Source organism: Amblyraja radiata, chromosome 4, assembly GCF_010909765.2.
Source record: "Amblyraja radiata isolate CabotCenter1 chromosome 4, sAmbRad1.1.pri, whole genome shotgun sequence".
In the NCBI taxonomy this organism is placed as follows: domain Eukaryota; kingdom Metazoa; phylum Chordata; class Chondrichthyes; order Rajiformes; family Rajidae; genus Amblyraja; species Amblyraja radiata.
The window spans coordinates 16167951-16182611 of record NC_045959.1 but is presented as its reverse complement, the minus strand read 5'-3'; the positions used below and the strand labels follow the sequence as shown (position 1 = coordinate 16182611).

The 14661-nt window shown below is 44.3% G+C and overlaps 1 protein-coding gene across 1 annotated transcript in view; it reads left to right on the top strand.

Moving 5' to 3' along the window:
- Positions 1-14661, top strand: part of washc5 (WASH complex subunit 5) — a 69206-nt gene that overhangs the window by 1355 nt on the left and 53190 nt on the right. Inside the window, exons 2-6 of the mRNA XM_033019006.1 lie at positions 250-395; positions 2204-2288; positions 3175-3275; positions 7124-7316; positions 12762-12914. Of these exons, the coding sequence (XP_032874897.1) occupies positions 250-395; positions 2204-2288; positions 3175-3275; positions 7124-7316; positions 12762-12914 (678 nt within the window). The remainder of the gene's footprint in view (positions 1-249; positions 396-2203; positions 2289-3174; positions 3276-7123; positions 7317-12761; positions 12915-14661) is intronic.

Here is a 14661-nt window from a genome sequence, read left to right as displayed (position 1 = left end):
ATTGATAATTAAAGTTGAGCACACACTGTTGTTGGGGCTTACTTTGACAATAAAATTGGCCCCAAATTGATAAATGGCAGTTAGAAAAGAGTAGCAAAATTGAAGTGGTGGTGAAATTGGAGAAAGCCAGTTGCATTCCTGTCAACTGATAAAACATTTAAATCAGAATGAATACTCCTGTTAAGCATTTATGATTATTCTTTTAAAGGAATGACTGCTAGTTAACAACACAGTAAATCTTGTTTTAAGGGTCCTGATGACTATGAAGGGAAATTGGACTCTAAGTCAGAGCTTCAGGATCTAGATGAAGAATTTCGTGAAAATCACATTGAAATATTGACAAGATTCTACCTTGCTTTTGAAAGTGTTCACAAATACGTATTTGATTTGTCCAGGTAAAAGTGTGTTCTATTAATGTGTGCAAAGCTGAATTTTAATTGGGGAATAAGAATTAAAACCTGAATTTTATTCATGGCATTGATGAAAAATTACTTTTCTGTTCGGAAATTTAATTATTGATTTATCTATATTGTCATGCCACATGAATACGGGATCTTCGGCCTAACTTGCCCATGCAGAGCAATCTGCCACATCTATACTAGGCCCACCTATCTGCATTTGCCCATATCTCTCTAAACCTTTCCAGTCCATGTACCTGTCCAAATGTCTTTTAAATGTTGTTATAGCACCTGCCTCAACTACCTCCTTTGGCAGCTCATTCCATTTAAAAGTTGTCCCTCGAGTTCCTTTTAAATTTTCCCCTCATTAAACTTATGTTCTTTGGTTCTTGATTGCTGCACTCTTGGTCAATGTCTCTGTGCATTTACCCTATCCATTCATACAGTCAGAGAGTGATACAGCATGGAAACAGGCCCTGCTGCTCAACTTTCCCACACCGGCCAACATGTCCCAGCTCCACTAGTCACACCTGCCTGCGCGTGGTCCATATCCCTCCAAACTTGTCCTATCGATGTACCTAACTGTTTCTTAATTCCTCTCATGATCTTATGCACCTCTGTAAGATCACCTCCCACCGCCTTGCTAGGATTTTAGGAGGTTGCAAGGTGACTTGGATAGGCTGGGTGAGTGGGCAAATGCATGGCAGATGCAGTATAATGTGGATAAATGTGAGGTTATCCACTTTGGTGGCAAAAACAGGAAAGCAGACTATTATCTGAATGGTGGCCGATTAGGAAAAGGGGAGATGCAACGAGACCTGGGTGTCATGTTACACCAGTCATTGAAAGTAGGCATGCAGGTGCAGCAGGCAGTGAAGAAAGCGAATGGTATGTTAGCATTCATAGCAAAAGGATTTGAGTATAGGAGCAGGGAGGTTCTACTGCAGTTGTACAGGGTCTTGGTGAGACCACACCTGGAGTATTGAGTACAGTTTTGGTCTCCTAATCTGAGGAAAGACATTCTTGCCGTAGAGGGAGTGCAGAGAAGGTTCACCAGACTGATTCCTGGGATGTCAGGACTTTCATATGAAGAAAGACTGGATAGAATCGGCTTGTACTCGCTAGAATTTAGGAGATTGAGGGGGGATCTTATAGAAACTTACAAAATTCTTAAGTGGTTGGACAGGCTAGATGCAGGAAGATTGTTCCCGATGTTGGGGAAGTCCAGGACAAGGGGTCACAGCTTAAGGATAGAGGGGAAATCCTTTAGGACCGAGATGAGAAAAACCATTTTCACACAGAGAGTGGTGAATCTCTGGAACTCTCTGCCACAGAAGGTAGTTGAGGCCAGTTCATTGGCTATATTTAAGAGTGAGTTAGATGTGGCCCTTGTGGCTAAAGGGATCAGGGGGTATGGAGAGAAGGCAGGTACAGGATACTGAGTTGGATGATCAGCCATGATCATATTGAATGGCAGTGCAGGCTCGAAGGGCCGAATGGCCTACTCCTGCACCTATTTTCTATGTTTCTATGTTCCTATGCTCTCCAAGGAATAAAGTCCTAGCCTGCCCAATCTCTCCCCATAGCTCAGCCCCTCAAGACCTGGTAATATCTGTGTAACTCTTCTCTGCACTGTTTGGTAGTCGTATCATGTACATGCTATTATACAGTTTGTGGCACCTGTAATTGTGTGACTCTGTAAAGAAGAAGTAATTGTATGTGTTGTTCAATGGCTGTCTCAGCATTGCTTGTTACAGTGACACATAACCACTGTTGAATTAATCTATTTTGTTGGATTATTTCAGATTTCTTGAGGATCTCAATGAAGGTGTCTACATTCAGCAGACCCTTGAAACAGTACTGCTAAATGAAGATGGAAAACAACTTCTTGTAAGCTGCTATAACATATCACAAATACTTGTAACTATTAGAATGTATATGAAGAAAAGAAACAGCAAGCTGGGTGAAACTGAAATTGTGCATGTTGTGTTCATCGAAACAAGTCCAATGGCCCATTGATTCCACACTGACTGCCATTTACTTGTACTCTATTTTATTTCCCTACATTCCCATCAACTTTCCCTGGATTTGACCACTAACATTCACTGGAGCAGTTAGTTACAGCAGTCAATTAACCTACTAACTGGTCAGGATTGAACCGGAGTCCGTGGATTGTGAGTCAACAGTTCTACCTATGCCATCTAGATGTGCCAAGTTACAGATACATGACAGCAGGTAGTCATGCCGTAAAACAACTAATATTCCTAGAAACTTCGTGTTATAGAAAAATCGCTTTAGAATAACACTCATGTCAATGGGAAAAGTATGGTTAAGGGCTGGAAAGTTTCTGATTCGCTGTAACATTTTATTTTCCCTGCAAGAACAGCTGTTCTTTCTGGTTGCAAAAAGTATCATGCAAGATATAAATAGGAAAGTGCATCAAATCACAATAGGATCTACTATTCACCCACTCCCCTGTTTGACAAGAAACTGTGGCACTACAATAGAAGGAAACCTAACAATCATTAATTTTTCCTCATTCTGCCAAGAAATGAAAATGTATCGGGGTATTGTACAACTACATTTTTTTTAGTGTAGTATCAGCGCCCAGCCTTCATATTCTTTATTCACCAGCAGTAGTTTAGAATTTCTTGTCTGAAAGCTTGGAAGAATGTTCTTCTTGTTATCCTACCTACCAGCAAACCCAATGTATCATACAAAGACCACATATATTTGTTTTATTATTGCTGGCTAACTTGGACCTATTGTTGTTCAGTGTGAAGCCCTGTACTTGTATGGAGTTATGCTGCTCGTGATTGACCACAAAATTGAAGGAGAGGTGCGAGAAAGGATGCTAGTTTCCTACTACAGATACAGGTACTGTACACTAAACAAAGGCAAGTATGCACAAGGTCTTGTCATTTCATGTCTTAATTGCAAATAATGTAACCTATTGACATGACTGTATTGCAAGGCAGCGTAAACATAAACTGAGCAAGTGTTCAGTTTTTCCTTTTGCATTCCCATCAACTACTCCCCCCACACCCTTCCCCTATTCCAACAAAATGGGCAACATTTACAATTAACCTACAAACTTGCTTATTTTTGGGATGTGGAAGGAAACTGGAATACCAGGAGGAAACCCATGCATTCATATGTAGAACCTGCAAACTCCACATAGCACCCAAGGTCTGGATTGAACCCGGATCACTGGAGCACTGAGATGGCAGCTCTAACCACTGGACAATACTGTCTCACATTTCACTAAACACTTCCTGTTTGGTAATGCCAGAGCACATGGAATGGAAGGCAAATTACTGTTTCAGTTAGGACATTCTCTAGTCAGCAGGAAACTGAGAGTTGGGACAATTAGTAAGATATATTAACAGGATATGACTAATGGTGCCTCGCGAAGTTTTGTAATGGGGCTGGAGTTGATCATTGCTTTCCAAATGACTTGGATGGAAAACTGAAGGCATACGACATCTGGGCTGTGGTGGCGTTGCGGCGGCGGCGACCTGACTTCGGAGCCTCGGAGGCTTGGCCGCGGGCCCAGTGGACGACAACGTCGGGAGCTCGCAGGTCCCAGGTTGGTGACCGATTCTCGGAAGCTCCCGCAACAACAGCTTCGTCCGCTGGACTGGAGGGCGGCAGGTTCGACCACCCCGGGTCGCGGAGTTTGAACCGGCCCGTTCGCGTAGCTCGGATTCAGCCGCGGGACTTACCATCACCCGGCGGAGGGCCCAACAACGGAAGCCTAGATCGCCTCAACGCAGAGGGAGAACAAGGAGGGAAGAGACAAGGACTTTAAGACTTTTGCCTTCCATCACAGTGAGGAGGTGCCTGGTAGACTCACTGTGGTGGATGTTAAGATAGACAAAAATGTTGGAGAAACTCAGCGGGTGCAGCAGCATCTATGGAGCGAAGGAAATAGGCAACGTTTCCTGCCAAAACCCTTCTTCAGACTGATGGAGGGTGGGGGTGGGGGCGGGGGAGAAGAAAAGAAAAAGGAAGAGGTGGAGCCCGAGGGCTGAGGTAAAGCTGCGAAGGGGAGGAGACAGGAAGGGCTACTGGAATTGGGAGAATTCAATGTTTATACCACTAGGATGCAGGCTGCCCAAGCGGAATATGAGGTGCTGTTCCTCCAATTTCCGGTGGTGCTCACTCTGGCCATGGAGGAGGCCCAGGACAGAGAGGTCGGATTCGGAATGGAATTGAAGTGCTGAGCCACCGGGAGGTCAGGTTGGATAATGCGGACCGAGCGGAGGTGTTCGGCGAAACGATCGCGAAGCCTACGCTTGGTCTCACCGATGTAGATCAGCTGACATCTAGAGCAGCGGATGCAATAGATGAGGTTGGAGGAGATGCAGGTGACCTTCTGTTGCACCTGGAACGACTGTTTGGGTCCTTGAATGGAGGGGGGGTAAAGTGACAAGTGTAGCATTTAAACTGGTGGATGTTAAACTGTGTTCATTGTGTGTTCTGTTATTTTATTCTATGTCATGACTGCAAGGTATACAATTTTGTTCAGACTGAAAAGTCTGAATGACAATAAAGGATACTTTATACGATCATTGTCTTGGGACCTTTAAAAAGATACAATAATGCTGAAAAGATTGAGCAGCAGAGGTTCAAGGGTGATTAGTTATTTGTGTGCATCATGAAAATGGGCAAATCAAGAATATAATCAAAAGCTTAAATGAAATGTTCTTCTCCATGTCTGGAGGACTAGAATATAAGTAGGTGAAAGTTGCCCGATACTGTACTAAATACTTAATGGAATCAGCTGAGTGCTTTGAGCTTCTTTGGGATTGTGCCATGAAAGAGTTATTGTTCATGGAGGTTGCTAACCAGCTGATTCAAAGATTTCAGAATTTAACTCTAGATCAGTACATGTGGTTGGCATTCCTACCTCATACTTTTGCAGACATTCTCAATCCCTTTATTATTTTACACTGAAACGTAACCATTTGCAATTAATTTTTAATTATCCTTTGATCCTCTTAAAATAACATAGATATTACTTCAGATGAGGCCAGTGAGGTTTGTTATGATAGTATATCGAGAGTGAAAGAGGCTGCAGAAAGTGATGGACATTGCCTGGCACATCATGGCCATTGACCTCTCCACAACTGAAAGGATCTAGAGGCAGTGTTACCTTAAGAAGGCAGCCAATATCATCAAAGACCTTTACCATCCTGGTCGCACTCTCGTCTCACTCTTGCCATTGGGGAAACAGGTACAGGGGCTTGAGAACTGTTACCTCCAGGTTCAAGAAAAGCTTCTTCCCATCAAATATAAGCCTCTTGAATCACACTGCACAAATCTAACCTTGCCTCAGGAAAGAATTTCTCTGGCCTCTGACAGATTATACTATTTGCATCGGCTTGTATTGTTATACCCTGCTAACCTGGTGTAACTGGATTTATTGTTTACTAGACTACGGGAGGCCTGGATGCAACCCATTCCCCATGCAATATTCCACCATGGTGTGGGAGAGGGTGGTGTTGGAGAGATGGGGGGGGTGGTGTGGGAGAGGAGGGGTGGTGCTGGAGAGGAGGGGTGTTGCGGGAGGGGGGTGGTGTGGGAGGGGGGTGGTGCGGTGAAGGGGGATGGGTTGGTGCGGGTGAGTGGGGGAGGGGGGGATGGGTTGTGGTGGGGGGGTGGGAAGGGGGATGGGTTCGGGGAGGGGTGGGTGTGGGGTGGTGGGGGGGGTGGGGTGGGATGGTGTGGGAGGCGAGGTGGTGTGGATGGGGGGGGTTGAGTTGGTGTGGGGGTGGGGGGAAGGGGGGGAGTAGTAAAGGGCGGGTGTGGGGGGAGGGGAAAGGAGGGTGCGGGGGGGGAGGGGGGTGAAGGGACTCCACTCAGCGGCCACTGGCTGCGGCACCACACAACACCTCCCAACTCCACACAGCGGCTTTCCAGACCCCACACGGCACCTCCCGACCCCACACAGCAGCTTACCCGACTCCACACAACCGGCTCTTCCGACCCCACACAGCCAGCTTTTCCGACTCCAAACAGCGGCTTTCCTGACTCCACTCTTGCGGACTCAATCAGGACTACTTGTGGACTCAGCCCCGCCTCCTGGGCTTTATTCTCCAGCGGGTTCCGGAAGGGGCGTTACCTTCATGGTAACTGACAGGCGAGAAGACCAATCTGCTGATCTCATGATTTTTTAAACCTTCATAACTTTTGTAAAATTCCATCGACCGGAACTAAACGTGGTGGGTTGGATTAGAGGAGAACGGTGAGTAAGGTGACGAAAAAATCCTATAGATAAACGGTACAGTTTTTGCGCAAATTTTAAAACAAAAAAGCAAACCGGAAGTGGACAAGATAAGTGTTTTAGTAATAGTATAGATTGTAAATGGATTTGTTGTTATGTTAAAGTGCCGGTAAAGGTGCAGCAAGTAAGAATTTGATTGTGCTGCTCCTGGTCCATATGACAATTAAACACATGACTAGTGCGTGTACTTCATCAAACTAAAGCGTTACCACATAATATCACCAGGACTCTCAATTTTAACTGAAGATTTTATTTTAATAAATTTAAAGCTAAGAGAAAGAATGTAAATAATGTCCAACCTTTTAATTTATGAATGTGTTTTTACTGGTGAAATTGGGGGGGCATGGAATAATTTTGGATTTCTTGTTGGTGCTTTTCAGCAGCCAATGATTTTGTGCCCAGACAGTAAGTGACTAATGTATTGTGTCTGTTACAGTGCAGCACGTTCATCCTCTGATTCAAATTTGGATGATATCTGCAAGCTGCTGCGTAGCACGGGATATTCCTCGCAGCCTGGCTCAAAAAGGCCTCCTAATTACCCAGAGAGCTACTTCCAAAGAGTGCCCATTAACAAGACGTTTATCTCAATGGTGGTTGGCCGGTTACGCTCAGATGACATTTACAACCAGGTTAGTGGTCTACAGCATCCAAATGCATGCCATTTAAAACAATGGTGACATCTGAAGGATAGGGGTACTGATTGGGGATGATCAGCCATGATCACATTGAATGGTGGTGCTGGCTCGAAGGGCCGAATGGCCTGCTCCTGCACCTATTGTCTATTAACAGAAAAGAGCACGAGCAGATGATTCCCCAGGTTCGGGAAGCAGTCAGAGGTGAGGGGGTGACCATCTAGGTAAGACCATATTTGGACCTTTGTGAGCCGTTTTGGATCCCAAGTCTGAGGAATGATGTGCTGCCATTGGAGAGGGTCGAGAGGATGTTTATGAGAATTATCCCAGGGATGATTGGATTAATTTATGAAGGATCCAGGGCCTGTCCTCACTGGAGTTTAGAAAAATGAGAGGGATCTCATTGAAACCTACCAAATAATGAAAGGCCTAGATAGAGGCTTAGCAAGCATTTCTGGTTCCTTATCTGGTGTATTTTATCACTTACAAAAGTTTAAAAGGATATATTTCTTTCATTATGCTCCTCAAAATACTAGAATTCATAGCATCACAGGTGGACATTCACTTGTTTGTTTAAACCATTGTTGTCTTTGGCCATAATTAAAGCAGATGTTAACTGCAGCACTCAAGGGAAAAAAATGAAAATTCACCAAAAAACCTACAGTCATTAATTAATTTAAGTTCTCTGTTTTGTAGCTGATCAAGGCCTCATGGAAATCTGTAATGTCCTCATTTAAAAACTTAAAGAAAATAATTCTGTATGTTTCAACATTATCTGATTCTAATTTTAAGGATTTAAATTTCAGTTTTGTGCATATAAATTGATATATAAATCATACCTATGAGCCAGTGATTTTGATTGACAGATCAGTTATGATGTGCAGTGCCCTCCATAATGTTTGAGACAAAGACCCATCATTTATTTATTTGCCTCTGTACTCCACAATTTGAGATTGGTAATAGAAAAAAAATCACTTGTGGTTAAAGTGCACATTGTCAGATTTTAATAAAGGCCATTTCTATACATTTTGGTTTCACCATGTCGAAATTACAGCAGTGTTTATACATAGTCCCCCCATTTCAGTGCATCATAATGTTTGGGATACAGCAATGTCATGTAAATGAAAGTAGTCATGTTTAGTATTTTGTTGCATATCCTTTGCGCGAATGACTGCTTGAAATCTGCGATTCATGAGGACCAAAGTTGTGCCAGTGAAAGTCAATGAAGCCATTATGAGACTGAGAAACAAGAATAAAACTGTTAGAGACTTCAGCCAAACCCAAGGTTTCACCAGTTGCTGGGTGTCTTCTCTGGTGATGCTCTGCCAGGCCTGTATTGCAGTCATCTTTAGCCTATGCTTGTTTTGTGGGCTAGTCTCCTTCAGTTTTCTCTTCAGCATTTAAAACGCATGCTCAATAGGGGTTCAGATCGGTTGATTGACTTGGTTACGCAAGAATTTACCATTTTTTAGTTTTGAAAAAGTCCTTTGTTGCTTTGGCAGTATGTTTGGGATCACTGTCTTGCTGTAGAATGAACCGCCGGCCAATGAATTTTGAGGCATTTATTTGAACTCGAGCAGATAGGATGTGCCTATACACCTCAGAATTCATTATGCTACTACCATCAGCAGCTGAATCATCAATGAAGATAAGTGAGCCAGTACCTTCAGCAGCCATACATGCCCAGGCCATAACATCCCCACCACCGTGTTTCACAGATGAGGTGGTATGCTTTGGATCTTGGGCAGTTCCTTTTCTCCTCCATACTTTGCTCTTCCCATCATTCTGATATAAGTTAATCTTTGTTGCATCTGCCCACAAGACCTTTTTTCCAGAACTGTGGTTGCTCTTTTAAGTATTTCTTGGGAAACTGTAACCTGGCCATCCTATTTTTGTGGCTAACCAGTGGTTTGCATCTTACAGTTTAGCCTCTGTATTTCTGTTCATAAAGTCTTCTGCGGACAGTGATCATTGACAAATTCACACCTGAATAGTGTTTCTGATCATTATATCAGAATGATGGGAATTTGTTTCTCTGCTAAGACCAGCATTCTGTGCTTTTTGATAATTGGCTTCTGCTATGCGAATATTTATTTGGTGAGTGAATTTTGCAGGATTCTGAAGTATCGAGTGTGCATCATAACTCCAATTTTGCACTATCTCTATTATTATAAAACTCTGATCTTGGATGTTTACTTGTGTGTTTGCTTGCTTGAACTTTTTCTTTGATTCACATTTCCTCGAAAACCCGGCACAGTAACTGTGAAAATTTTACATGTTCCGATAGAGATTTACCTCATGATTTCAAAAATCCATTCATCTGAAAATTTGATTCATTATTTCCCGAGTTTTTTACTAAAATTGTTCACCAAACTGACATCCTTTTCAAATCTAACGTGCTGAAGCGAGCTGGATGACGTCACAATGCCTCTGCTCCTCGCGGCAAGCTGACTATTGCCCTCCTCTTCTTTTCCCTACTCTTCTGAGCAACATACATAGATACATAGAAAATAGGTGCAGGAGTAGGCCATTCGGCCCTTCGAGCCTGCACCGCCATTCAATATGATCATGGCTGATCAACAGATGAGGGCCGGTCTCTGTACCGGAGGCCCGGCCACTGTCGCTACCCCCAGGTAGGCTGTGTCCCCCAACAGTACTCAACCAGGACTACTTATTGCCAAGGTGTACAGCCACCGGGGTACTCTAGTCCCTGCCTCTGCTCCTTGCCCCTCCTAACCGTGACCCACTTGTCTGCCTCCCATGGTCTTGGAGTGACCACCTCTCTATAACTCCTCTCTATGACCTCCTCACTCTGCCAGACCAGACAGAGTTCATTGAGCTGCTGCTCCAGGTTCCTAATACGGTCCCTTAGGAGCCCCATCCCGACGCACCTGGCGCAGATGTGGTCTGGAAGGCTATCAGACTCCATGACCTCCCACATCTGACATCCAGAACAGTAAACTGCCCTGGGCCTCATTCTCCCCCCTTACCCAGGATACAATACAAAGTGCTGGAAGAAATCAGCAGGGATCTGACTCCCAATCAGCTGATTCCTCTAGTCCGCTTCCACCAATCAACTGATTCCTCTAGTCCGCTTCCACCAATCAGCGGCTTCCTCTAGTCCGCTTCCACCAATCAGCGGCTTCCTCAAGCCTACTTATTTTGAACTGTGAATGGAACGTTGCAGAGTTGGGTTCCTCCCACACCAACGGCTCCTGGGCCTCTGTGAATCAAAGCCCCGCGATCGGGTTTTAAACTCACCGCCCGGACTCTGCTCCTCCCGCACCAACGGCTCCTGGGCGTTTGGAAATGCTAAAGCTGTGTTGTCTTTGGTTTGGAAATGCTAAAGCTGTGTTGCCTTTGGTTTGGAAATGCTAAAGCTGTGTTGCCTTTGGTTTGGAAATGCTAAAGCTGTGTTGCCTTTGGTTTGGAAATGCTAAAGTTGCCTTGCCTAATTAAAGTTGCCTTGCCTTCTATATAATTAAGTCTCATCTTGACCTAATATTGGGAGAGGGATTATAAAACCCAGATGTGTGGGCGTGGCGCAGTCTTTGCAAGATGGAGGCGTGAGAGGTCATGACTCGCTGTCTCCAGTGGCCTTGCACCCTGCTTGAAATGGTATGAAACTGCACTTGAATTTGGTGGTCTTGCACCATGCTTGAAATGGTAAGAAACTGTACTTGAATTTGGTGACCTTGCACCCTGCTTGAAATGAAATTTCAAGGAATAGCCGTGAGTCAACTGCCAGCCCACCAGCTGTGAGTGAGTGAGCTGCCAGCACAACAGCCTTGAGTGACTGAGCCACCAGCCCAAGAATGCATTTGGCCCACAATGTCCACACAAGCCCTCTGGAAACCAGTCCCTTCAGCCCAAAACACCCATACTAGCGCTCCAGAAAGCCCCCCCACCTAAATGGCCACCAATATTGGAATTGGTGGAGAGATGGAATAGTCCCTGTGATGCTGGGACCCAACGGGTCCCACTTAGGCTAGTATCACCTATACTTCCTCCTTGGACTTCATTTAAGAACCCCGACAGTTCTTTCAGGTGATGCAGAGATTCACTTACACCTCCTCCAACCTCATATACTGTATCTGCTGTTCCAGGTGTGGACTCCTATATATATATATTATCACTATCAATTTCCTTCCTCGTATTTTCTTAAAACATTTAAGTAAAATCTGGAGTGTAGTTCAGCTGGCTGGTAATTCTCTACTGACCTTTGCTTCAGTGCTTCAGACACAAAGTGCCTGGGCAACTCAGCAGGTCAGGCAGCATCTCTGAAGAAAAGGGGTAGTTGACGTTTCATGTCGGGACCCTTCTTCAGTCTGAAGGATACTGACCCGAAATATCACTTATCCTTTTACTACAGAGATGATGTTTGAGCTGCTGAGTTACTCCAGCACCTTGTGTCTATCTCTGGTATAAACCCTGTCATCTGTAGGCTGGGCGATCATTTTGCGGAACACCTTCGCCCAGCGCACCTGAACCTACCTGATCTCCCAGTTGCCAAACACTTTAATTCTCCTCATTCCCACGCAGACCTTTCTGTCCTCGGTCTCTTCCAGTGTCAGAGTGAGGCTAAATGCAAATTGGAGGAACAGCATCTCATATTTTGTTTGGGCAGCTTACAGCCCAGTGGTATGAATATTGATTTATCTCACTTCAGGTAGCCCCGGCATTCCCTCTCTCTCTATTCCTTCCACACCCAAGTTGCACTAGCTTCTCGTTTTCACCCAACAAACAGCTAACAATGGCCTGCTTCTTTTATCATCGTTACTCTTTTATTCATTGTTCTTTATCTCTCCACATCATCGTTTCCCTTATCCCTAACCCGGCTGAAGAAAGGTCTCGACCCGAAACGTTACCCATTCCTTCTCACCAGAGATGCTGCCTGTCCTGCTGAGTTACTCCAGCTTTTTGTATCTATCTTCGGTTTAAACCAGCATCTGCAGTTCCTTCCTATACATCTGCAGTTCTTTGTTTCTACTGGTTTATTAACTATTTTATGAAGTGACTCTCCTCCTCTGTTGTAAAGTGGATCACTAATAAGAAATAGAAAAATAAGTGCAACAGCTGCTAAGCAAGTATTGATTAGTTTATACACTTATGCAGCCTTTGTGACTAAACAAATCGATTCCTGATTTTAAGAGTTATGCCCCTGTCCCACTTAGGAAACCTGAACGGAAACCTCTGGAGACTTTGCGCCCCACCCAAGATTTCCGTGCGGTTCTCGGAGGTTTTTGTGAGTCTCCCCACCTGTTTCCACTACCTGCAACCTCCGGCAACCACCTGCAACCTCCGGGAACCGCACGGAAACCTTGGGTGGGGCCCAAAGTCTCCAGAGGTTTCCGTTCAGGTTTCCTAAGTGGGACAGGGGCATTAATGTGCTCTTCCAAGTTTTCCCTTTGGTGATTTTTGTTTTTGTTTTCTCTCTTTCAGGTTTCAGCATACCCACTGCCAGAACACCGTAGCACTGCTCTAGGCACTCAAGCTGCTCTGCTGTATGTCATCCTTTACTTTGAACCTTCCACTCTTCACACACAGCAAGCCAAGATGAGAGAGATTGTGGATAAATACTTTCCTGATAATTGGGTAAGACAAGATATGCTGCATGGTTTGCAACGATTCGCTTCTCGGATTAGATCAGCAATCCACAACAGTTTTCTGTGTAGATGAGAATTCAGACATGCAAACTAAATGGTCCAATAAAACAATTGATTGCTTTAACATGTCCGGGGGTTTCATTTTTTTAAATACTGAGCAGCTTTGAGATCATGCCATTAAATTAGTTCTTCTAAAACATGGAAAACAATAAAACTGCTGGAGTGACGTTTTTTTAGTGACTAGACTATTGTTCTTGCTTTCAATGGGACCTTGCCCAGAGTTGTCCCAGTGCTCGGGCAAGGAAGTTCTCTGGGATGGTTTTGACTGGGATGGTTTTACATTGTGAAGTTCACTGTGCCTGAGTTATTGATCAGTGTGAACACCCAGTCCTGTGGACATCTCACTGTGGAGTGTGTCACAGACGGATTCCACCGCCTGTTGGTCAATAATTGGATCGATCTCCTGAACCAGTGACCGGGGAACTACCGGCGTGTGTTCTTTCTGAACTGAACTCACTGTGGAATGAATCCATTAACGGAGCCACTCTGCTGCCGGATTGTAAGTTGTCCCTGCCTTCCCTCTGGAACCCTCCTCGTCCCCATCAGATGCCGAGTTCCCAGAACTCTGGTTAAACACGGCCGGCCACGGTCTGTGAAACCGGCCCCATCAGAGTCTGCGGACGGGGTTAACGAAAGAAAGGACCATTCCGCCTATTGTTGCGTGTAGCTGTTCGTGAGAGAGTGGACGAATGTGGGGCGAGATTTAATTTCCAGCAGCATGTAAATGATGGAACCACAAGGGTTGGCAGTAGCGAAAGTCTGTTTCAACAATTTGTTTATTTTCAGCTGTTTTAAAAAAAACAACACAAAGCGACCTGAATGATCGGCACTTACTGCCGATGTCCTACATACTGCCATTGATAAAGTTACATTACTATACCGCAAGGAGTGAAGAAATCCATATATATCACACAATACTGTAAAAGTTTGTTTGGCAAAGTTCTTACCAGGCACACCAATAACTGCAATGAGCGTATAACTGTTATACCAGTGTCTCAAACTAACTGTTATGTTCAGTATAACAGTTAGCATAAAGCAATAAAACCAACAAAATCATCGTAGTTTTGTACAAATGAACCATAAATACACCTAGTTAATAGTATTGAAAGAAGTATTTTCTTACCTCGAAGCAAAACTGGAAAATACGGATGAAACGCAGGTCTGTATACACGCAACAGCTCAGCTGGCGAGAATGTTTATCGCGCATGACCTATGACCTGGGAATGCGCAGTTGAAATACCAAACTTACTTATTCCCCCTCATGATTTTATTTACGTAGATAAGATCACTCCTTTGCCTATTGCGCTCCAAGGAATAAAGTCCCAGCTGAACATCGCTCTCGCTATAGCTCAGGCCATCGAGAACTGGCCACATCCCCGAAAATATTCTCTGCACTCTTTCCAGCTTCATGACATTCTTCCTACAGCAGGGTGACCAAAACTGAACACAACAATCCAAATGCAGCCTCGTCAATGTCTTGTGAAACTGTAACATAACGTCCTGTTTTGTCTGCATAGAAAAACAGTAGTTTATTTGATTATTCCAATAATTGTTCGGCATGGACTTGTAGGGCCGAGATGGCCTGTTTCCGTGCTGTAATTGTTATATGGTTATATGGTTAAAACACTATTCCAGCAGTTTGTTTTGCACAGAAATCTTTTGTGACTCCAGGGTGT